The sequence below is a fragment of the Zootoca vivipara genome, chromosome 2 (assembly GCF_965207765.1).
Source record: "Zootoca vivipara chromosome 2, rZooViv2.hap1.1, whole genome shotgun sequence".
NCBI lineage: Eukaryota > Metazoa > Chordata > Lepidosauria > Squamata > Lacertidae > Zootoca > Zootoca vivipara.
The window spans coordinates 84,924,006-84,948,389 of NC_142584.1; the positions used below are offsets into that span (position 1 = coordinate 84,924,006).

Below are 24,384 nucleotides of genomic sequence, written 5' to 3' on the forward strand. Positions count from 1 at the left end.
GAGTCCCCCATGAATTAATAGTCACAGTGCAACTCTTTCATAATATAGGCAAATGAAATTTATTTATCCTTTAATGAACCTGCTAATGTATGTAGTGCATTTTCCCATTGGAAGTTCACACAAAGGATGCATCTTTTCAAATGGTTCCTACTCTTCCCTTGGCAACAACTGGAACTTACATAATGTACCCAATCTTGTCAATCCTTCCCTTCTGCCTTGAATTCTATATTTGGATCATGTTGTCAATATGGTTTCCCCCAGCTATTGCTGGACTTAAGGTTCCATCAGGCCCTGCTAGCATAGTCAACTCTCAAGGATGTTGGGTGTTTTATTCCCAATAACATCTAGAGGGCCATCACTTAGCAGCTTCTGGGGTACAGAAATGCAGCCTTCAGTGTGCTGCAAAGAAATATGAAGCAGGTGTTTGTAGCATGTGGCACCCACCAATGGCCATCTCTGGAAAGAAAGAAGACTCTTGCATAAAATAATATTAACGCTTTTATTTTAAACTAAGGATTCAGTACAAAAATATTTTTTCCTGAATATTTTAAAAGTGCTAAATACTAGTTCAAGGGGTTTTTTTAAAAAAAAAACTGCAAAAATTTTCAGGCCAGTAAACCTGTGTAATTTTTAAAGCTGTGTCAAGTGGTATCATTAACATTTCTTTTGTAGCAAAAAGTGTGTATAAGTGAAAGCACTCTATAGAAGAGGCAAACAAGTCATTGTACAGTGATCATTAAGTAACGGCAGAATGCAAGCATACATTCTTATAAGTCAGTTCTGTTTAGATTGTGCTCACTCAGACCGTTTCAGACTGGAGCCATCATAACTTTAGTTCAGCGCTCAAAACAGGCATGGCTCATAATGAGGCTTATTTATGAGGATGCAGAAGGAAGAATCAAAAACTTAATGATTCTTGAGAAGTCCCTCTACCCAAAGCTCCTACGATACTTTTTAACTAGCAAAAAGGTTCACATTTGTGTCTCTTGCACAAGCTCTCTAGAAATAAGTGGGGAAATGTGCAAGAGCACAAGCAATGCTTTTCTGGCACACTCTCCACTTGCTTCTGTGTTGCTTGTCCTGGCAAATTTCACAGGGGACTGTGTCCAAAATGTGGGTGGCCTACACTCTTTCCTGAAGCCCCCAAAAGTTTTACTCTTTACAAGCAAAGGACATCACCGCCTTCTAGCCATTGATGACATACTTGGGATCTTTATAGCTACCATGTAAATCGTTTTTCAGACAAACAGAAGGGATGAGGACAGTGAAAGAGACACTACTAACCATGGGGAAACCAAGGAATTACAAAAACGTTGAAGGGGAAACAGCATTCACAAAGAGTCTGATTGATAGCACCTAAGATAGAGGTGGGGAACCTGTGGGGGCCAAGGATGATGGGATTTGTAGTCCCAGCTACTTCTGGAGGGTCACAGAATCCCCCACAACTGGTCTAAACCAGCCTGTTCCCCGTAACTCCACAAATACAAAGGAGCAAGGCTCACTCCTCTGAAGAGAGGGTAATAAAAACATATCTAATTCTAAGCTCTTTTAGCCAACCTGGCACAATCCACATTTGCAACTGCAAATGGAGTAAAATGTGTTTTTTATGGCCAAGACTTATAAAGGTTCCTATGAACTCCCTGATTTATTCTCACCAGAAGTATTTTCACACACAATCAAACAATTGCTCTCTTAACATATTGAGTCAAAACCCAAATGTCCATCTTGCAGCAAATAAAAAAATATATTATTTCCTAAACCTGAAGCTATTTACAAGTTGGTCTCATATATTTAAAAAAAGACTCTTCTTTTCTTTGCCACAGTGGCTGCTTCCAGTTACAGCTTCTCAAATGGGAACAAGTATTTTGCGTCTCCTTTCTTTTCCCTCTTGCTCTTTCTGGTCCTTTTCCCTCCCTCCTTCTCTTGTTCCAGTTGCCGATTTTGGGGCCAAGAAACTTCCACATCCCCAGCTGGTGTCTCTGAACTTGGTTCTCCGCCTCCTTCATCCTCATCAGAGGAGAACCCGCCTCCCGGAGTCACTGCTGCTCCTGCTGCCTCATTCTGGAAGAGAAGCAATTGTTACTAGTAAAAGAATGCATGTACTGCCATTCATTCTGAGAAGGGACACCAAGGTGGCTCACAAACAAGTAAAAGCCAACAAATGGTGGAGTGTTAACTGCTGCTGTGAATAGAACCTCATTTGCAATGGAGGTTGCAGCAAGACGACCAGCAGTGCCAAGGAGTTTCAGCCGGCTGTGCAAAAACATCTAGACCCAATTCCAATGTTTGAGATGATGATCTTGGACAATTGCATTGACAAGAAAGAGGAATCACTGAAATACAAGGCAATACTTTTCAAGATTTTGCCGCTGGCATGACTTCAGGCAAAAAAACCCTGGAGGTGAGAAGAATGTGCTCTCTTATCACTTGTCCCATAGGAACCTGCTTCCTTCTGTGGAAGGCTATGCCCTTTTCCACAACAACTAAGCCAAATGAGCCACTGTGCATTTCAGCATCATTAGAGCAATTGAACACACCCCTAACCCATTATACATTCTGAAGTTATTAAAACAGTAAAATCTGTGCACTGGTTGCCAGCTAAGCATGGCTGATTTAAAAACCCCAAAGCCTGAACCTTAATTGTGATGGTTTCACAATTCCCACCACTCCTTATGGCAAATTATTGTTACCTGTAACACCTCAGAAGGTGGGTGCATGTGTGAAGAAAGGGGGGGAGCTCAGTTTATATCTCCTCATTTCTGAAGTTAAGGAAGCTTGATTTCCCTTCCCGCCAGCTGTTGCAGAATTAACTTACTGTCATCTGTTTCCTTCTTAAAACTTTACACAGTTCGTGGCTATTTTAATAATAATAATAATAATAATAATAATAATAATAATAATAATAATTTGTTTATTTATACCCTGCCCATCTAGCTGGGCTCCCCCAGCCACTCTGGGCGGCTTCTAAAATACAGTAATCCATCAAACATTAAAAGCTTCCCTAAACAGGGCTGCCTTCAGATGTCTTCTAAAAGTCTGGTAGTAGTTTTTCTCTTTGACATCTGGTGGGAGGGCGTTCCACAGAGCGGGCACCACTACCGAGAAAGCCCTCTGCCTTGTTCCCTGTAACTTGGCTTCTCGCAGTGGGAACCGCCAGAAGGCCCTCAGCGCTGGACCTCAGTGTCCGGGTAGAAACTGCAATCCTACCCACTTCTCAGAAATAAGCCACACTTATGTAGGACTTATTCCTAATTAAGTGTGTATAGGACTGCGGGTGGTGCTGTGGTCTAAACCACTGAGCCTCTTGGGTCTGCCGATCTGAAGGTCAGCGGTTTGAATCCGCACAATGGGGTGAGCTCCCATTGCTCTATCCCACCTTCTGCCAACCTAGCAGTTTGAAAGCACACCAGTGCAAGTAGATAAGTAGGTACCGCTGCGGCAGGAAGGTAAACTGCGTTTCCATGCGCTCTGGTTTCTGTCACGGTGTCCCATTGCACCAGAAGTGGTTTAGTTATGCTGGCCACATGACCTGGAAAGCTGTCTGTGGACAAATGTCGGCTCCCTCAGCCTGAAAAGCAAGAAGAGTGCCACACCCCATAGTCGCCTTTAACCATCCAGGGGTCCTTTACCTGTTTTTTTTACCTACAGGACTGCACACACACACCTCAGTGTATGTATGTATACCCTGAATAAACTCCCCAATGTTACTGTTATAGCCCAAATAATGTCAGCAGGAACACCCTTTTGGCAGTAAAAATACAGACTAAAGGCCTTTTATTACCTTAGTAGAGTAGCGTCTCTTCAGTCTCTCTTTGATCAGAAGCCCTTTTGTCAGCAATTTCCAGTTCCCCAGGACTCTCTTCTCCCGCTTCTGTTTTTTAAAAATTCAATCAGAAATCAAAGGATGGACACACACACCAATCCAATTATAGCTGGCCTTACATTCTACAAAAGAATAGCATGTAATTGACAGAACTCCATCTGCTCACAGGGAAGAAAGAGGATATCAGAGGTATTTATACAATCTGTGATATTCGCTGGTTATATTTATCAGTCGCCTCTAGGCAACGTACAATGCAATGTAAAAAAAACAACAACTATTAAAATACCAGCAGAATACAAGCAACTCAAAATAATGCAGCTGATCAGCAAGAGAGAGAGAAATAAGCATCAACACCGATGCAATCATATGAAAATGAGAACATTAAATGTAAACTAAGAATAAGTATCAGATTAAGCAGAGGCTAAAATGCAAGTCAGCATTTCATAGTCACTGGGCATGCTCAGTCCTCCCTTGGTTGTTTTGGGGGTTCCTACCCTTTAGGGTTTTTTAAATAAAAATTCTGCAAATTTTGGGATTCCTGCAAGCCCACTGATGACCCACCTCTTGTGCATGGAAGAATTCGTTTTGGCAACATAAGCCCTGGCAGCCACACCTGATTATCAGAAATTGAAGGAATGATTGCATATGCCGAGTGCTCCCTAACAATGACATTAATGGAGAAGTGCAATAGGAACTCCATTTGTGCAACAGATCCTTAAACATTTGTAGTTTCCGGCTATCACCTGTCGGGATAGGAGGTGCTAGAAGACACTGTGGGAACTATCAGCAGCTCTCTATTTAATTAGCCCTGTAATGCTGCCAATTTCTGGCAGTGTCAGTTCCCGCTGCTCCAACTCTCAGAGTGATTCTCACCTCCTTTTCCTTCTTCTCTCTCTCAGCTTCTTCGTTCTCCCACGCTGCAACAAGCACTTCTTTGTACTCTTCGCAGATCACATAACCTTCGGTCCTGGCGAAGATAAAGATGACGAGAACTTGTCATTTGTGCACTGAGCTGGGGAAGTTTTAAATGATCCTAGGAAGACAAGTAGCCAATTGGATGCTGTTTTGAGTGTTGATGAGCTCCATTGTATCAGCACTTTCAAAGTGACAGGGGGAAATGGTTAGAAAATACCTGGGATCCCACGAGGGGCTGAAAGGTGAGACACAAGAATGATAAGAAATAGGAACAGAGGAAGGTGCCGTGTGCTGAGTCAGACTATTGGCTCAGTAACTGGCAGCAGCTCTCCAGGATCTCATACAAGGGTTTTTCTCCCAGGTCTACCTGGAGATGCCAAAAACTGATCCTGGGACCTCCTGCATGCAAATCAAAAACTCCACCACCGAGCTATGGAACTTCAAATAAATAAACTTCACTAGTTTTGTCTACGGAAAAGTACTTAATTATTTAGCAGGGAAGCACTTTGAAAAGCTGGTAATCACTGGATCAAATTTGTCAATTATGTTGAACAAAACAGATTAAACTGGATTTTGAATAAATGTGCTATTGCTTTCCTTAGAGGGTTGTGGAAACTGCTATTCTGAATAAAGTTTTTCATAGGGCAGGGGAGCCCGGGGGATGAGTTTATGGAGCCAAGGGGACAGTGGCCCCCAAAAGTTTAGGAACCACTGATTTAACTTAAGCCAGTTCCTATTGTCTGCATGGCATGGGTTCAAAGACAAAAGACGCACACACAAACACAAAGGAAGGTAGCACAAAGAGAAACAGGTGCTTGGCTCCCCTTCTGCTAAGGGCACAGCAAGGTGACGGCTGCATCTCAGCCAATGCTACTCTCTGCGATTACTGCAGGTAAGCCATGTAGGATGAATAGATCCAGGGCATATTCTCCACTGGCAAAACAGATGTCCAGAACAAGTGATGAAGGCCACCCCAAGCCTGATCAAAGTGAGTAGTAGAAGTGTGACGTACACTGGGTGCGAGTAGCCACCATGAAAATCAAATCCAGTAACAGCTGGGACACAGTCAATATCCAGTTTGCGCGCCACTCTATGGAGGTTGGGAAGCTTTAGCTGCACACAGCCTATGGGCAACATGCTGGGTTGGAAGAGATACACATTCCCAAATTCATTCCGGGGAACCTGAAAACAAAACAGGGGCGAAGAAAAGGGGGGGGGGGAGAAGAGAGGAAGAAAAACACAATTATTCTAATACTTTTATGCAGAAATTGGTTCTTGCTGAAGTGCCAAGCACAGGACTGGTGCCAATGAAAATGAGAAACAGTAGATACATTGCAAGAGCGAGTACATTTTACAAGAACGCTAGCCGTAATGCAAAACTTTCAGTTAAATTATACAACCCAGGAGAGAACGATTTAGCTTTACCAAAGTACCCACTCAATTTACCTTTATTCTTCATTTTCATCAATGTGAAATTCATTTCATTTTGCACAACCTCCCCCCCCCCCCGCCCCAAACCAGAAGCCCAGAACAGTGCACAATACAGAGAAAACCATCATCGCAAAGTATTTCACAGCACCATTAAAAATCTGAAAACACAAAAACTTCGATCTAATATCTACAATGGTTAGGTCCCCAGGAACTTAATTCCCAAAGATCTGGATGACTAAATAAGACCAGCAATGAGGGGGGAGGAAGCTCTGGGGTCCCGGGTCTGGGGCCACCACTTAAAAGGCCTCATCTTGTGCAATCACCACCCGAGCCACTCCCGGGGTGATTGCGTGATCTCTCCTCCAGCTTACCCTTCCATCCACGGCAACAGGGGGCTGGTATTCCTCCGTCTGCCAGAGGCCAAACAGCGGCAAGTCCTTTTTGTCTCTGTTTGCTGGTTCTGCCATCCGTGCTTTCCTTGCTTGGTTGGAGTAGCCTAGAACCATCTGTGCAAACACAACACGAGTCCAATGTTCTCATCTGTTCCCACTACTTGCCTGTAAAGTTCTCAGTGTCAACCCAACTGCTACCCCTCAAAGTGAGGTTTGTGAGAGTACCCACTGTCACTTCTGATGTCACGCAGAAGCATGAAAAGAAGATACACAAGCGGCTCGTGAATGCTCTCTCTCTGTTTCCTTCCAGCAACATCCCAGGCCACCACCAAACTGCAAGGCTGCAGAACGGCTGCACTCTATTGATTCATAGCAATGGCAATCCGGAATTCATCTCTCCAGGGTCTCCCGAATACAAGTCTTTCCCAACCTGGTTACTTTCGGTTGTATGCAACTAACTTTTACTCAAGAGTTAGACCCATTAAAATGAATGACCCTAACCAGTGCAGGTCCATTCATTTCAATAGGTCTACTCTGAGTAAAAAACAACAACCCTATCCTTAGCTTTAATTGGATACAAATGAGATGGGGCTAATAATTATAGTTATACGGTAACTCCAGGATTGGAGACAGCACGCCTCTGAAAACAAGTTCCTGGCCACTGTGACTGGTTAATAGGCCAGGGATGGGGAATCTTTGGTTCTCCAGATAGGTTTAGACTACAACTTCCAATATTCTCATCCGTTCCCTGTTTAGGGAAGCTTTTAATGTTTAATAGATTATTGTATTTTAATGTCTGTTGGAAGCCGCCCAGAATGGCTGGGGAAACCCAGCCAGATGGGCAGGGTATAAATAATAAATTATTATTATTATTATTCCATCATCCCTGGCCACAGGCCATGCTAACTGGGGCTAAAGGGAATTGTAGCCCAACAACCTTTGGAGGGTGGCAGGTTCTCCATCCTTTGGTCTGATCCAGCAGGCCTGTTCTGTTCTTCAGCTCATAAGGGCTCATGCATGCATCTCTCATTCTGCTACTGAGCTACATGTGCCCAACCGCAGCCTCGGAGTGAATCTGCTGTCATCTTACCTTATAAGGCACCTCGCCAATCCTGACCACTCGAGCTTGCTTCAGCCAGGTGTCTTTGGAGTGCAGCGTATGGATACAGTCTCTGAAAAAGTCCAAATGAACTGTGCCCTCAAATATTCTCAATGTGAGCACACACATACATTTTTCTTTTTAAGTATATTGGGTGCTTCTCCGCCAATACAACCCAAATTCTGCAACCACTAAAACCGTTTGCACAGATCAAACAGTTTGATTTCTGTGAGTCATGGGAGGGAAAACAAGCTATGCGGGTCACGAAAAGCCCCAACTTCGAACCAACTGATTTCCCCACCCCTGGAGTTCATCAGGAATTGCCTATACAGTGGAACCTCAGTTTACGCCTACCTCCGTTTACGAAAACCTCAGTTTACGAATGCTGTGGACCCGGAAGTGTTTACATCCAGGTTCTGCGGCGTCAGATGCGCAGACGCTTTGCGCGCATGCAGAAGAATGCCTCGGTGAGCAAACGCCTCTGCGGAACGGATTGCATTTGCAAACCGAGGTACCACTGTATACGTCAGTGATGGGCAGCTTTTTGAGCTTGGTGTGTCAAAATTCGCCAAAAAACCAAGCATAACTCGGGTGGTGTGTCACTTCGAGAAAAAACCCATAATTTCACAATATTTACTGTAGTTTAAATAACAAAAATGTATAATTGTAATAACTGTATTTAATAAACCCAAAACTAATTATTTAACCAAACCAAACCAAACCAAAAACCCCTTATTTATCACAAAGTGCCCAGAGTTGTTGAGCTTTTTGGGGGGAGCTGCTGACCAAAGTTTTGGAGGTTTTTGGGGGGTGCAAAAGTTGCTTTGGTTTTTTTGGGGGGATGCCCCAAAGATGCTGCACTTTTGGGGTGGGGAAGAGAACAGAAATCAATGATGAATAATACCTTCGCTGGAACTAACACACAGCACCAACATAGTCTGCCAAAGTGCCAAAAAATCTAGCACAGAACGGGTTAAAAAATGAAGCTGTTACACCCAATCATTGTCTGCCAAAGCGCCAGAAAAAACAGCACAGAAAGGATTAAAAAACCAATCTCTGGCTACCAGCAACAACAACAACAAAAGGATCCAGGTTTTTTTTTTATTGAGGATTTTCTTGGTTTACAAAGGTAATGCAGTGTCTCATAGTTATTCCATTGTTACACATCAATCTTGCTTGTTGAGACATTAGGAAGGAGAGGGGGGAAGAGGGGGCGGGATGGGGGAGTGGGTGGGGTGGGGTGTCTATGTTTCTGTTTTCCTTGGTATATGTAGGGGTTCAGTGTCAGTGTTGTTTATGCGGGTTCTCTGTTGTTCGTTTGTGTTCCTTCATTGGTGAGAGAGGTCGGGGGTTGGCGTGGGGTGTGATTATTCATTTGTGGATGGCTGTGGTGGTCTTTGGTTTCTTGTGTGAGTGGGGCGGGTGTGTGCTTTTGGTTAGTTTAACCATATTGATTTGTATGCTGATGGCGGGTTTTTGTCATTGTCTTGTTGGGCCGTGTAAGTGTTGGGCTGTGTAAGAAGGATCCAGGTTTTAACAGCGGAGACAAGCTGTAGTGTGAGGCGGAGCGGGAGAACAAATGGGGGGGGGGACAACAACAGCGCGAATGGGTTGATGGGGCGCGTGCCAGCAGTGAGGGCTCTGCGTGTCACGTCTGACACGCGTGTCATAGGTTCGCCATCACTGGTATACGTGCAACTCTATCAAGTCACAAGGGTGAGAAAATCAAGTCACAAGGGTGAAAGAAAATAAACCGGGGACACTCAGGAACCTGAATTCAGCACTCAGAAACAAATATTGGCCAGCAGCTGCCAAGCCAGTCAACTCCTGCTAGATCTAACCCTAACCTTAACCCCCTTGTCTGTCTGTGGACACTGGTTTGTTTTGTTTGTGTTTTTTTAAAAAGAAAGAAAGGTGAACAAAAGTACTGACAATGTGAAATCTGATATCTGAGCACAGAGCAACGTAGCCACATGAAGTCCCATTTCACGCCATACACACCTGGCAGATGACTCTCACCTGGAATACACAGCCTCCCCACGGCAATACCCTAGTATAGCAGCTGTCTCCGGATAGATGGCTTCGTATTTAAGGAGATGCCTCTTCAAGGCATAAAGTGGGTGGTTCTTGTATTCACCAATGGCTGTCGGCAGGGGCTGGTCTTGAAGTTTAACTAGAAACTGGGAGACATGACGTAAGTGGTTGACTTTAGAGTTTACGCTGCACAAGCAGATTCTTCAGTTATTTGGAGGGCAAACATAAAAGACAGTATCAGGGCCAGATTTCACAGGATTACTTGATCCAGGGGTCATAAGGGAGTCATCCCTGCTCTAACAACACTGACGGAACTTTTGTATCAACCGAGACCACGTCCTCCAGGTGGAATACTTTAATTAATAGAGTCCGTTCACACACTCAGCTGGGAGTCATCGACCGATGAATGAATACGCAACAGACCCACTAGGGATAAGCAGAACACCCACAAGATAGTTGTCACAGTGGCCACCAACTTGTACAGGTTTAAAAAACAAACTCATGGAGGACAAGCTGACTCAATGGCTACAAGGCATGACAACTGCGTACACCTCCAGTATCAGAGGCAGTATCCAGCATAGCTGCCAAGTCTCCCGCTGAAAAATGCAGGATCAGCAGCGGTGCGGCACCGGAAGTTGCTTCTACGCATGTCCGGACATGCATAGAAGCAACTTCCAGTGCCGCTCTGCCCGATTTCCGGTACCCAGGCATGGGCGGAGCAGCACCGGAAGTCGCTTCTACGCATGTCCGGACATGCATAGAAGTGACTTCCGGTGCCGCGCTGCCCATGTATGGACACCGGAAATCGGGCAGCGCCAGGACCCAAAATGGAGCCTCCCTGGCAGGTAAGAAATACGGGGATTTACAGGATTTTTCCCAATCCGGGCTGCCAGTGGGAAATGGTTTAAAATACGGGGGTTTCCCGTGAAAAACGGGAGACTTGGCAGCTATGGTATCCAGTTGCTGGGGAGCCAGAGAGGGCTGTGGCACCTATAGGCTTTCCAAAGGCATCTTCTGATTCACTACTGGGTGAACAGAATGCTGTTATCCATATTGGGCGTGAAACTGTTCTTATACACCAGGGTTACCCAAACCTGGGTCTCCAGGTGTTTTCTTAAGACTATAACTCCCATCATCCCTAGCTAGCAGGACCAGTGATCAGGGACGATGGGAATTGTAGTCCAAAACAACAACAACAACAACAAACTGCTGGAGACCCAAGTTTGGGGAACCCTGTTATACACAAAACGATTTAAAGTGCTTTCGTTGTTAAATGTCTTTGTGATGTCTTATAGGAAGCAGGTCAGAAATGGAAAGAAACCGATGGAATTATAAATAACACTGGACTCGAATAGGCTTTTGGTCTGATCCTGCAGTGATATCCTCTGTTTGCGAGAGCCAGCTCTCAGGCGCTCTTCAAGCAAGCAGAGAATTCCAGAAGCCCTGCTGCAAACACAAGCAGAAGGGGCTTTGTTAGAGGAATCTCACCCTGAACGACTGTCTGCTCATTAAGATTGCTGAAATCATAACATACCCTGCCATGGCTCTGGATTGCTATGACCATCCTAGGCCTAAAATCCTGTCCGCACCCTCACATTGCTGAATTAAGTTGGTACTAGCTTGATAACCCTGCCACACCTGTACCCTCCGTTTCCTTCTCCCTCCTCCCCAAGGCCAAGCTTGCGCCATTTAAGGAAACCCAAAGGCACTTGACTCATAGACTCATCTTCCCATGTATTTCTACACCCACCATGTTTACACAGACCAGGTATGAAAAGTATCGAGGGGATGGAGGACCTCTTAGTCAACCAGGACATAGTTTTGTTCATGGAGAAGGAAACCGGCAAGCTCCCTTCTGTTACCTCCCTTTCTTCCTTTTTCTCTCGCTCCACAAAAGGGCTTCTGTACGGTTCCAAAGTGTCCTCCCACCACTCAGCGTCCACGCGACACTTCCTCGTTGACGTCATCCACGCCGGGTCGTATCTTTGTGTCACGTCCTTGACGCACCCGTCGTTATCAATGCCGATGATGTAGCACACTGGCTTGGTGGCATGTCTGAAGCACAGCAGTGGCTGCCCAACGGTGCCATGGACGCAGTCCACACTGACCCACTTGTCCTCCCGTTCGAGAAAAACCTCCAGCCACTGGTCAGTGCCTCTCTGTTTACCTGGTCCCACATCGCCTCCTTCATCCTCATCGCTAGAAATTATTTTGTTCCTTCTCTTTGAGGGGTTTGAAGAGCCTGGGGTAGCCGCTTCCCCCAGTGAACTCTCAACCGTCCGAGAGTTCTTGGGTACATTCAGCACCGCAGGCCCAGATTTCCGCCTGTTGTTAAGAGCTGCTTTTGCTTTCGGGGGCCCTAGTGACGACCTCTGTTTCCTCTTGGGAGTTTCGAAGTCCTCATCAGAGATGCTGCTTTCATCCTCGTCTTCCTCTGAAGCATGGAATTCAGAATCCCTGCCGTCGTCGCTTCCACTCTCCTCTTTATATGACACTTTTGAGGCCACTTTTCGTAGGCGGTCGTTTTTGGTCCTCCCCAACCCTCCCTTTCCCGGCAGTTTGCTCGCACCAGGTTCCTTTTCTTCCTGAGCACCCCTGAGGGCAGTAGGTTTATTTATTGTCCTTTTGGCTCCTGTTGGGGATGATTTCCTGTCAGCTTCCTGGCTCCTTGACAGGACCTTCTCTTGGCCTGCCTCTGGCTTGGCCTTACCAGGCCCTGCACATTTTTTCGAGGCACGTTTAGGCTTTTTGGCAGAGCCATCCGATTCCTCGGAAACTGCACTGAGAGAGCGCTTCTTGGAGGAAGTGGCCTTTCCCTGGGGGGTAAAATGAAAAAAGAGGGCTGTGGGCTATCAAAAGACAAGGCAGTGAGGCAAACACTCTGCAGTGTTTCAATAGTTTTGGTCTCAATATGTTAGCTGTTAAAAGTGAGCCGCTCTGCTCTGAATTAGCAGACCTGTAGAATTTGCCCTATGGAAGATATGAGCCCACAGTGGTACATAATCTACAGTGGAGATGCTAAGCTGTAGATTTTGCCATGTACCTTACTGGAGACAGTTCTGAGCAAATATCTGTATGTACAGAGGCACCTCCTCTGTTCAATAGGCCTCTTACTTATTCACTATGCTCATTTCTTACCTTTCCTGCAATGAACTCAAGGTAGCATGCCTGGGCCTTCTCCCACCTTTTATCCACAGAACAACCGTTTGAAGTAGATTAAGCTGAGGACTGGTTGAGCTTCATGGCTGAGTGGGGATTTGAACCCAAGTCTCCCTAAGTCGTAGTCAGACACTCTAACCACTACACCAAACTGGCTCTCTTGTGGGCAAGCTCGTGACATCATGAACTCTATTCTGCTTGAGGAACATACACAGACCAAACACATAATCTAGACCTGCAATTCCAGAATGTGTTTTTGTACTACAATGGTACCTTGCTTCTCAAACTTAATCCGTTCCAGAAGTCCTTTCCAAAACCAAAGCGTTCCAAAACCAAGGCGCGCTTTCCCATAGAAAGTAATGCAAAATGGATTAATCCGTTCCAGACTTTTAAAAACAACCCCCCAAAACAGCAATTTAACATGAATTTTACTACCTAACGAGACCATTGATTCATAAAATGAAAGCTATAAACAATGTACTGCATCACAGAATCAATCAATCAGTAGCTGAACTGAGTTCCATGCAGTCACAAAAACAAAACAAAAAGACCTGCAAAAACAAAAACGCAAAATAAATAGCAAAAACAGACAGAGCTCAGCGTAACACTCAAAATGGAAGTGTGGCACTCAAAATGGAGCATGTTTGGCTTCTGAAAAAAGTTTGCAAACTGGAACACTTACTTCCGGGTTTGCAATGTTTGGGTTCCAAGTTGTTTGAGTGCCAAGGCGTTTGAGAACCAAGGTACCACTGTGCTTCCAATGTGCTGTGAGGGAGATAAACAAGTGATCTTAATAGTGAACACTCTGATGTTTGCACCACTTGTCCATTAAACGGTTATGATGATTAGCATAGGAAAAAGTCATATCGTGCAAGCATTTCAGCTCCCTGTAATGCTTGGGTGAACCCATTTATTTGAGAACTGCTGCTTTACAGTCACCCCATGCATGTTTGCTTCAAAGGAAGTCTCACTGAGAGCCCTCCTGGAGACACACCTACCTTTTCCGCCAACACTTTCAGAGGAATGGGCTGCAGAGACAACACAAGGCGGCACAGTAGCTGCAACGCTCGCAGAATGAGTAAAAATACCTATTTGAAAAAGTGAAAAATATTATTGTTTGTTAGTTTGGATCTGGAGTTATGTCAATATGGAGGTTTTCCCTCCCACTCCACCCTCCACTTTGTTCTTAACCAAGGGATTTTAACCCACAGGACTTTGTAACAAATTTCTAGTCTAAATCCAACTAAAAGTGACCCAGAACAGCCTTTCCCCACAGCAGATTGGCATACTGGAGACTTTGACCTCCTCTCCATGTACTGTGAGGGATGCCAAAGCCCCCTATGCCAGTTGGGGGTCAATGTAGCTTCTCTACCAATGCAGTAAGCTAACTAGGAAAGTAGAGGGCTCTCCACGTATGCCAATGAATGACGGAGGAAGTAACAGGTTGGACATTTCTTGTTTTTACTCAAGTATTTGAAAAGCAGTTTCCAAAACCCCAACAGCAAAATTTAACCATGCCCATATAAATTGTTGTTGTTGTTGTTTAGTCGTTTAGTCGTGTCCGACTCTTCGTGACCCCATGGACCATAGCATGCCAGGCACTCCTGTCTTGCACTGCCTCCCGCAGTTTGGTCAAACTCATGTTGGTAGCTTCGAGAACACTGTCCAACCATCTCGTCCTCTGTTGTCCCCTTCTCCTAGTGCCCTCAATCTTTCCCAACATCAGGGTCTTTTCCAAGGATTCTTCTCTTCTCATGAGGTGGCCAAAGTATTGGAGCCTCAGCTTCACAATCTGTCCTTCCAGTGAGCACTCAGGGCTGATTTCCTTCAGAATGGAGAGGTTTGATCTTCTTGCAGTCCATGGGACTCTCAAGAGTCTCCTCCAGCACCATAATTCAAAAGCATCAATTCTTCGGCGATCAGCCTTCTTTATGGTCCAGCTCTCACTTCCATACATCACCATATAAATTACAACATTGAAAAAAAAGCAGCAAATCATCCTGTAATACCAAAGTACCGTGAAATTTACATAATTGGTTAGCGTTAAAATGTAAAAATCCACAGATCTGCCACAGCTAACCAGATCCATCAGAAGCCTGGGTGAATAAATAAGAGTGTATCTTGGGGGTGATGGAGATACCTATTCCACTAAGGGAAGGTCAGTGTTGGTGCTGACCTTTAAAGCCCTAAACGGCCTCGGTCCAGTATACCTGAAGGAGCGTCTCCACCTCCATCAATCTGCCCGGACACTGAAGTCCAGCACCGAGGGCCTTCTGGCGGTTCCCTCACTGCGAGAAGCCAAGTTGCAGGGAACTAGGCAGAGGGCCTCCTCGGTGGTGGCGCCCGCCCTGTGGAACGCCCTCTCATCAGATGTCAAATAGAAAAAGAGCTACCAGATTTTTAGAAGACATCTGAAGGCAGCCCTGTTTAGGGAGGCTTTTAATGTTTAATAGATTATTTTATTTCATTTTTCTGTTGGAAGCCGCCCAGAGTGGCTGGGGTATAAATAATAATAAATTATTATTATTATTATTACTTCAGGGGGGGGGGTATATGCATTCACAAATTCCTCTCCCAACCCTACCTGGAGACTGAACTTGGGAGCATTTGCATGCAAGAAAGCTACTACAAAGCGGCATCCCTTTCCAAGGGGCCACTGATTGGCTTCACGCTTCCCCCAGCACAGTTACTGACGTGCCCCCAAATGCCTTGTCACTTACATGAACCAATTCCTCCTCATCTCGTGCAGCATACACAGCAAAACGCCTCTCTAGCGTGGACTGCCAACTTTCTTCGTTATCAGAGAGCTCCCCATTGACAGTGAAGGTCGCAACAAACCTTGAAAAAGGAAACAATATTCTATTTTTTTCCCCTACTTGCTTGGCTAATAACGCCTTCAAGTCTCTGAAGGGCTGTCACACCCGGAAATTGAAGCAGAAGGCAGGATCAGGACCAATGGACAGACATCGCAGGGACTCCCTGGTCCTGAATGGGGTAACTGTGCCCCTGAACAACCAGGTGCACAGCCTGGGAGTCATTTTGGACTCACAGCTGTCCATGGAGGCGCAGGTCAATTCTGTGTCCAGGGTGGCTGTCTACCAGCTCCATCTGGTACGCCGGCTGAGACCCTACCTGCCTGCAGACTGTCTCACCAGAGTGGTGCATGCTGTAGTTATCCCTCACTTGGACCACTGCAATGAGCTCTACGTGGGGCTACCTTTGAAGGTGATCTGGAAATTACAATTAATCCAGAATGCGGCAGCTAGACTGGTGACTGGGAGTGGCTGCCGAGACCATATAACACCTACATTGGCTCCCAGTACAATTCAAAGTGTTGGTGCTGACCCTGAAAGTCCTAAACGGCCTCGGTCCAGTGTCCCCGAAGGAGCGTCTCCACCCCCATCATTCAGCCCGGACACTGAGGTCCAGTTTCTGGCTGTTCCCTCCCTGCGAGAAGTGAGGTTACAGGGAACCAGGCAGAGGGCGTTCTCGGTAGTGGCGCCCGTCCTGTGGAATGCCCTCCCATCAGATGTCAAGGAAATAAACTACTTTCTGACTTTTGGAAGACATCTGAAGGGAAATTTTTAATGTTTGATGTTTTATTGTGTTTTTAATATTCTGTTGGGAGCCGCCCAGAGTGTCTGGGGAAACCCAGCCAGATGGGTCGGGTATAAATAAATAAATAATTACTACTACTACTACTACTACTAATGGTAAGAGGCTTGGGTGGTGGTGACTTGGGTGATTTACGCAGATGCAGACAACCATGTGTCAGGACTGCTGTAACAGCAGCCAACATGAGCGCAAGGGGTTGGGCTGGATGTCCTTCAGGGACCCTTCCCACTCTTTATCACATGTAAAATCGCAACACCATCAAAACAAAACAAAACAAAACAAAACAAAAAAACCTGGATCAAGAGAGAGAAGCCCCTTACCACTTCACAAGATTTGACAGGAACAGGCGGTCTACGCGGCCCGCAGGCACTTTAGTAAAATGAGTGGGGATGATAGAGAGGCCGATCGCCTGGAGGTCCGGCTGAGAGCAGATCCTGTTTCTATGAAAGCCATTGGCTAACAGGCACAGTAGGTGGACCTGTTGGGAGAAGGAAGCAGCTCCCAGGAGAGAGAAGTGGCAACGGATAGTCATGCTACATAAGGTTTTGTTTCCATGCCTCGAAAGACAGGCCCAGCACTGACTCAATACATCCAAGTCTGCCGCTAGGGAGCCAGGAAAGGTTATCGGTAGCAGCCTATGTGAGGAAGCGCCTTCATGTGAGCAACTCTGAACACTGGGGGGGGGGGGGCTGTTTCCTCCGAGATCTGCTGCGGCCAAGAAATTCAGGAGCAGCCTACCAGTTTGGAACATTTGAAGGGTGGAAGTGGGGAGAGAGACTTATAAAGAATACACACCCTCCATCCCAACCCAACTGTCTCTGGCACCTGCTGCCAGGAGACAGAAGCTGCCAGAAGCATCAGCTGCGTTGGTGAGGGAGCCTTGCCCAATGAGGGCAACATCCTGGTCATCTCTGTTACTGTATTTTGAATATAATGTCAGCTGGCCTAGAGAACTTCAGTTACTAGTGGGGCTTACATATTTAAAATAAGATTTTTATTTTTATTTTAAGAAAAGCTCCCACATTTGAGCATTGCTAGGGTTACCTTCAATGGGATGTGGGTGGTGCTGTGGTCTAAACCACAGAGCCTAGGGCTTGCCGATCAGAAGGTTGGCGGTTCGAATCCCCGCGACGGGGTGAGCTCCCGTTGCTCGGTCCCTGCTCCTGCCAACCTAGCAGTTTGAAAGCACGTCAAAGTGCAAGTAGATAAATAGGAACCGCTACAGCAGGAAGGTAAACGGCATTTCTGTGTGCCGCTCTGGTTCTCCAGAAGCGGCTTTGTCATGCTGGCCACATGACCCGGAAGCTGTACACTGGCTCCCTCAGCCAATAACGCGAGATGAGCGCGCAACCCCAGAGTCGGTCACGACTGGACCTAATGGTCAGGGGTTCCTTTACCTTTCAGGGTTACCTTCACTTTTAGAAGGAAGAAAACGAGCTGTGGGACTTTTCTGTGACCAGTTGTCCTTTTCAGATACATAACTTTAATTCAAACATGCACCCAGGAACCCATTTCTTCATCCTTTCCGCCTGTTTGTCTGGTGGTAGTGCTGCTGTTGTGACCCACTTTAGATCAGGCTGCAACCCGATAGTGAGGCCTGATGCACCAGTTGGACAAATGCCCCAGACATGGAACGACCTCAGGGTTGAGGCCAGAAGAAGTTCTTCCGTCTCTGCCTTTTATAAGATTTATAAACCCCATCTGCCTCATCTGGTGTCTGCTTGCTAAATTTATCAGCAGCCTGCGGTTTCTTTTCTTTTTTATGTGACTGCACCTGGTATAGGTTTTTTTAAAAACTGTTCAGCTTATGGTTCAAATGCGCTCATTTGCATTTTGGATGTGGTTTTTAAATATGTATCTGTTGTTTGCAAGCCGCTTTGGGTGAAGGAAAATCTGCACAGAACCGTTTTTAAACAAACATAAATAGGCAGCTTTAAGCCCAGTCAGACAACAGCTGTACCAACCATTGTATGTAGAGGGGAAATTGGTTCTTTGAGCAACATTATCTGTATTCATACGTCATAGTAAACCATAGTTAAAAGTTTCCAGTGAGTGCGGAGATCACTCTGACTTTGCTTCTCTACAGTAACAAACCCTGATCCCGGCTTAGTGTTATATCCGAACTGGGGGTCGTGGTTTGACTTCACATTGTGGGTTGTTTGGAGTAAAACTATCCACGATTCCTGGTTCAGATGTACCATTAAACCAGGGGCTGCCATTTGTTGCTCCTGCTTGGGAAGCAGGGAAGCGGCAAAGCAGAAGCCATCTGTATGTTCATGGTAAATCATGAACTATGGTTTATCGTGATGCACAAGCCTATTTGTTGTGTTCTAAACCAACTAATGTCTCTGCTTCCCTAGAATGACTTGGGGTGTCAATATTGCTCTTGTCCTTGTAACAACACGCTGAATTACTATTTGGAAATACTACCGTGCCAGGATTTCCAATAAACTCTTCTCCTAAGTGCCAGAACAAGGTAGCTGACTGGAAATAGAACTCTTGAGCCCTGCAATGTCTGCCTTCTTCCAACACATTACTCTTCAGGCGTATTACCTTGTGTGTGTCTTCATGAACTCCCTTGTTGAAGCGCTTCATCATTCTCCGCAGATATGTCTCAAACTCGGCCTGCCTTTTCTCTCTGCAAGGTGACCAAAACAAACCAAAGAGTGAGTGCCATGCAGTGATGTTCTCAAGGCCTAACTTTCCAGCTTCTGAGCAGCAACCTGAAGCCAGAACACAAAGCAACACATTCATATGCTACTGTGTGCATGAGGCTACATGCACTATAGCTCTGTTGAGGGATTATACCTGAACAGGAAATTTCCCCTCATGGAGGAGAAGTGGAGCCGTGCCTGCTAGCCCTGTCGCTCCTACCTTCTCTGTTCCTGACCTTCTGTTGAGTGGGGAAGGTTCAAAGGGGGGTTTTACTTGCATTTGCCTGCATGTGAGTAGAACTCTCCATGCAGTTGGGGACCCTGATAAAGGGAAGGCCAGGGAACTGAGTGGACAGGGGCTGTCAGGTGAAGCTTCATATCTCCTGCATGCTCTGCTATTTCCTGCTCAGGCATAACTGGGTTTGTGTGTGCTACTGGTTGTGTGAATTTATTTCCTGTATTTATATTCTGCCTTCCTAACCAATTTAGGCTGCCAAACCAATATAACAGAGCAGCCTATTATATTTTTAATTCTTGTTTTATAGTAAAAAGAAGTGGATCCAGCTGCCCAACACACACACACAAACCACAAACGAAATGCCAACCAAGAGCTACCAAGAGCTTAGCCAAGCAGAAATGTTTTTCACTTCACATCTAAAAGATAGCTTAAGGGTCGGAACAATTTCTGCTTGCGCAACATAGCATCTCCTCCAACCCCTGAATTCCCTCTGCCCCCCCCCCAAAAAAATCTGCTCTGGACTTTTCAAAATAGATCTGAGGATGAAATAGGGGGCAGCAAGAGGAGAAGAGGGAGTGGAAGCTGTGTTGCATGCGCTGAAGTCATTCGGTTCGCACAATGACTTTGCTGGATTTACCCCTAAAGTCCCGGTGCCACAGTGGAAAAGGCTCTGCCAACCACCCACCCAAGTTCTGGAGATGGAAATGTCTTAAGCAAGGTCCTCAGTAGAAGAAGGTCTTCAACCAGGCAGCCTTTTTTCATCCCAGTGGTGCGGGAACTCCAAAGGGCAAATCAGCCACAAAGGCCCGCTAATACCAAACTCACGTACCTTCTCTCTCTTTTCTTCACCTGCTCAGGTGTCTCAATTTCTATCTCAACTGTTTTGTTGGGCAATGCCGGTGCAGGAAGTTCTTTGAGGATCTCTATCTCAGGTTGATGAAGTTCTGGAAGCAAACATCCCAGTCTAATTAGTGCGTCTTCAATAATGTCCAGTAAGATGATGAGCAGTTAAATTCTAACTCAGGGCTGCTTCTGAAACTTCTCAGCACTGGATCTTAAGCCTAATGGCAGCATCCTGCAACAGCAGGGTGGGGGAAGCTGAGGTCTCCCCACCCCTGGCAGAATACTCTGACAGGGGGGCAAAATTCACCTTTGATAAAACTTTGGCATGGCAATAATGTGTCCAAATAATGATAAACCAAAATAACCAAGGGAACCAAGATTTACACAGCAATTTTTTTTTTAAAAAAAATGTATTACCTTCCACATCTTCCCACTCATCCTCACTTTCATCATCTTCATCTTCATCATTGTCACCATCTTCTTCATCATCTCTCGTTCTCTTTGTGATGGGAGATTCTTTTTTTGCATTTGTTTCCTTCTTTAGAGGAGCACTCTGCAGACCACTAGGATGTGGGGAAAGAAACAACCGTAGAGTTGAAGGGGACCTCAAAGGTTATTCGTTCAAGCCCTTCCAATGAAGAAAACCCACTGTCAGACAGCTTGTACCTCCAGGAATTTCTTCCTAACGTTAGCTAGTTTAAGGAAAAACAACCCGCATAGTTAAGTGAGCACCTGAAACAGACTTTCTAGAGAATGTGTATATGATAGCTCCAGAAAACTGTATTTCTCTTCCTCTCTCACACACATGCTCCAGGTTTGTGTAGATTCTCTCAAATTTAATGGGGAAACAAGGCAAGATTCCTCACCCCCACCCCAGTACAAGACAGAAGTTTAAGCCTTGACTCTTTACAAGGCCTCTTTCACAGCAGAAGTGGTTAACTCTTGTTGAGCCGTATCAGGAGGACCACACAACTCCCATCATCTCTTGGCACCAGCTTTACTGGCAGCCAATCAGAAGCCGCACTTTGGTTTTGGAAGTTGAACGGACTTCCGGAACAGATTCCGTTCGACTTCCAAGGTACGACTGTATAGGAAAGAGAACAGATGCATCTACTCTTTAGCATCTCATCCACAAGTCGGTTAAGGTGGAATACCAGGACTGAGAGAGGATTAATTCACATTGCGGTGGTTTGGATGTAACTCTGTACAGTAGTTTAATTTTACATATACAGTAAATAAATATGTGCACACCCAAAGACCAAAAGTTTTACCCATGCATCGGCATCCGGTTTTCTATGGGTTCAGAGGCTAAGAGGAAGCACCAAAAAATGTCAATTGTATCATTGCCCTAAGGATGAAATAAGCGGATGTTCGGATTCTGGAAATAAATAAATAAATAAATCAGCTCTCAATGAAAACCCTAAGCATTGATTTACCTGCATTTTACCCTTTTTTTACAGGGCCCTTTACTTTCTTCCACTTTATTCTTTTCCTCCTTCACTTTGGGCTTTGGTCCTTTCTGATTCGAATTTCTGCAGGGTGGTTGAAAGATATCCCTCTCCCGTTCTTTTTCCTTCTTTTTTCCAGAAGCTGTTTTGGGCAACCTTTTCTTCTGACTGGGTTTTTCCTCTTCAAAATCATCTGTATGGAAAGAAAATGTGACGACGACGATAGTCACAAACTGTTAGGGTAGGAGATAGGAATACAAGCTTAATCCGAATTAAACACCCAAACTGGCTCCAATAGTCTTTTCTACAATTTCTTCCTCCCATTAGATCGTGAATCAACTCTACTGTGATCCACCATGAACCCAAAGTTTAAACCTGTTGTTATTATTTTGCTGCTATTTCTACTTTGTTATACAACAACATGGGGCAGCTGCATATTCCTGCGTGGCAGGGGGTTGGACTAAATGAACCTTGGGGTCCCTTCTAACTCTACAATTATATGAAAAAGACAGGAGGGGAGATATCCAGAGCTGCCTATCCATTTGCAGACTGACTTTTAATCTAGCAGAGGAGTCCACTAAACCAAGGGGAGTGGTGATTTTCAGCTGTAGGTCTCTGTGCCGCTTCCCACACTATGGGGGGGAGGGGGTCCTTCAACCTTCTGGAACAGATGGGGGTGTCACAGGGGGCTACAGTATAAATGAGGAATTGCCTCCCCGTCCCTTATGCTAGCAGATACCTCATTGGGTTTAACCTCCTTGGGTTAAAAGCCGTTCTGCAAATGGATAGGCGGTGCTGGATATCACCAAGCTTATTTACAGAAGCAGAATCTTAAGACTGTGGCAAACCTATCCATTCTGAAGGAGATCAGCCCTGAGTGCTCACTGGAAGGACAGATTGTGAAGCTGAGGCTCCAATACTTTGTCCACCTCATGAGAAGAGAAGAATCCTTGGAAAAGACCCTGATGTTGGGACAGATTGAGGGCACTAGGAGAAGGGGACGACAGAGGAAAAGATGGTTGGACAGTGTTCTCGAAGCTACGAACATGAGTTTGACCAAACTGTGGGAGGCAGTGCAAGACAGGAGTGCCTGGAGTGCTATGGTCCATGGGGTCACGAAGAGTCGGACACGACTAAACGACTAAACAACAACAACAAGACTGTGGCAAAACACTTCTCTGAATTATTTTACTTTATACTGCATAAAAATTTCCATCCCACCTTTCTAATGCTCATGCACTACTTGGTTAGGCTTAGCAAAATTAAAATCGCAACATTATGCCAAACAATGCAATGCAACATGCAAAATACTCTCTCCCCGCCCCCCCCCCACCTTGATCATACATCAGTAACTTTTGCTGTTCCTAAGGAGAATGTTCATGTTTAGGAAACAAGGGTAACCTCGTGTGTGTGTGTGTGTGTGTGTGTGTGTGTGTGTGTGTGTGTGTGTGTAAACGAGACAACTAGGAGGAAACCTCTTTTGGTAACCACGTGACATAGTTGTATAAGGTAGTATCAGGAACATGAGACGTTTCATTCACAAGCAGGCTGCCGAACTTTGGCCATTCACAACGGAATTCCAGCCAGAGCATGTGCAAAACTGTTGATTTTTACATAACCCGGGAGTGGGCGAGGCCCAAAGGGAGAGCCAACCCAGTAAACCGCTGGGAGCTTAACGAAAGCTCAGTGGGTGCATGAGACTCTTAATCTCATGGTCGTGGGTTCGAAACCCACCTTGGGCAAAGGATTCCTGCCTGGCAGGGGGTTGTATGACTAGAACTAGACACGTGGTCCCTTCCAACTATGATTCTAAAGCTGCAATCCAAACTCCTGGGAGTAAGCCCCGTCGACTTCAATGGGACTTACTTCTGAGTAGCCACGGTTAGGCTTGAGCTGCAAAGACTGTCAAGGAACGGGCTGTCGGTTAAGGCTATTCTGCATCCCTCCGCCCCCCCACTCACCCTCCTGCTGCTGCTGCGTTTTAGGACCGGAGGCGGAGGCTGCAACTTCTCCCTTGAGCTTCTTGCCCACCCCCGGCAGCTGCACGACCCCCTTGCGCTTCTTGGCCATCCTGATCCGCGGCAAATCGGCCTGGAGGAGCAGCGGGAGAAGCGCGCAAGAGAAGCCACCGGCCAGCGCGGATGGAGACACAAAGGAGAAAATCCAAAACAGGAGGGCAGGAGGGAGGGAAAGACGATCTGCGGAAGAAGGCGGCTTAAAAACAACACGGAGAGCAGGGTTGTTGCATCTGTTGTTCTCCCTTACTCTCACAAGCGGCCCCGCGCGATGCTGGGCTGGCAGCTTGCGTTGCTCCTCCTTCCTGACGTCCCTTCCGTGCCGGGTCTGAACGCGGTGCAGCTTGCAGCCTTTGGGGGGGGGGGGGGGGCGGAATGAAGATGCTGTTCAGGATTCAACAGCTTTGCCCTCCTCACAAGCGACGGGGCAACTGATAAGCATTGCAATATACGGATTTTGGCAGGAGAAGGCAGGAAATGGGACTCTCGGGCGCTTTGAGATTACAGGGCAGCCCGCCACCTCTCAGAAATAAGGAACATGGTTTGAAACTTGTGCCGCTTTATGGAGAAATCCGTCCCCTGCACACACGCACCCAGTATAAAACCTGATACAATTTTAGTGGCCTTTACCCAAATTAGGCCCAAAGTGCTCCCGCTCCAAATCCATAGTAAGGTACATGGCCAAAATCAACCTTCTTTTTATCTGTGTGTCCTAAAG

The 24,384-nt window shown here is 45.9% G+C and overlaps 1 protein-coding gene across 1 annotated transcript; it reads right to left on the reverse strand.

The window, feature by feature from the left end:
- Positions 1-480: 480 nt before the first annotated feature.
- Positions 481-24,011, reverse strand: XPC (XPC complex subunit, DNA damage recognition and repair factor). The gene is made up of 16 exons (XM_035106496.3): positions 23,613-24,011; positions 21,640-21,844; positions 20,621-20,766; positions 20,190-20,304; positions 19,022-19,106; positions 16,789-16,946; positions 15,574-15,691; positions 13,852-13,941; positions 11,557-12,510; positions 9,680-9,840; positions 7,652-7,733; positions 6,541-6,675; positions 5,751-5,920; positions 4,697-4,790; positions 3,782-3,871; positions 481-2,061 (listed from the first exon to the last, which is right to left on the reverse strand). The coding sequence occupies exons 1-16, from the start codon at positions 23,719-23,721 to the stop codon at positions 1,837-1,839; spliced, it is 2,937 nt and encodes a 978-aa protein (XP_034962387.2). The 5' UTR covers positions 23,722-24,011; the 3' UTR covers positions 481-1,836.
- Between the last annotated feature and the right edge of the window lie 373 nt (positions 24,012-24,384).

What these genes read in the sequence shown, in the direction of transcription:
- XPC (XM_035106496.3), bottom strand. Translation starts at nt 23,721, where the DNA reads ATGGCCAAGAAGCGCAAGGGGGTCGTGCAGCTGCCGGGGGTGGGCAAG. An exon ending in AACGCAGCAGCAGCAGGAGG is followed by an intron (nt 21,845 to 23,612) that starts GTGAGTGGGGGG and finishes CTTTCCATACAG; the next exon opens with ATGATTTTGAAGAGGAAAAA. An exon ending in AGAGACGCTACTCTACTAAG is followed by an intron (nt 2,062 to 3,781) that starts GTAATAAAAGGC and finishes CTTCTCTTCCAG; the next exon opens with AATGAGGCAGCAGGAGCAGC.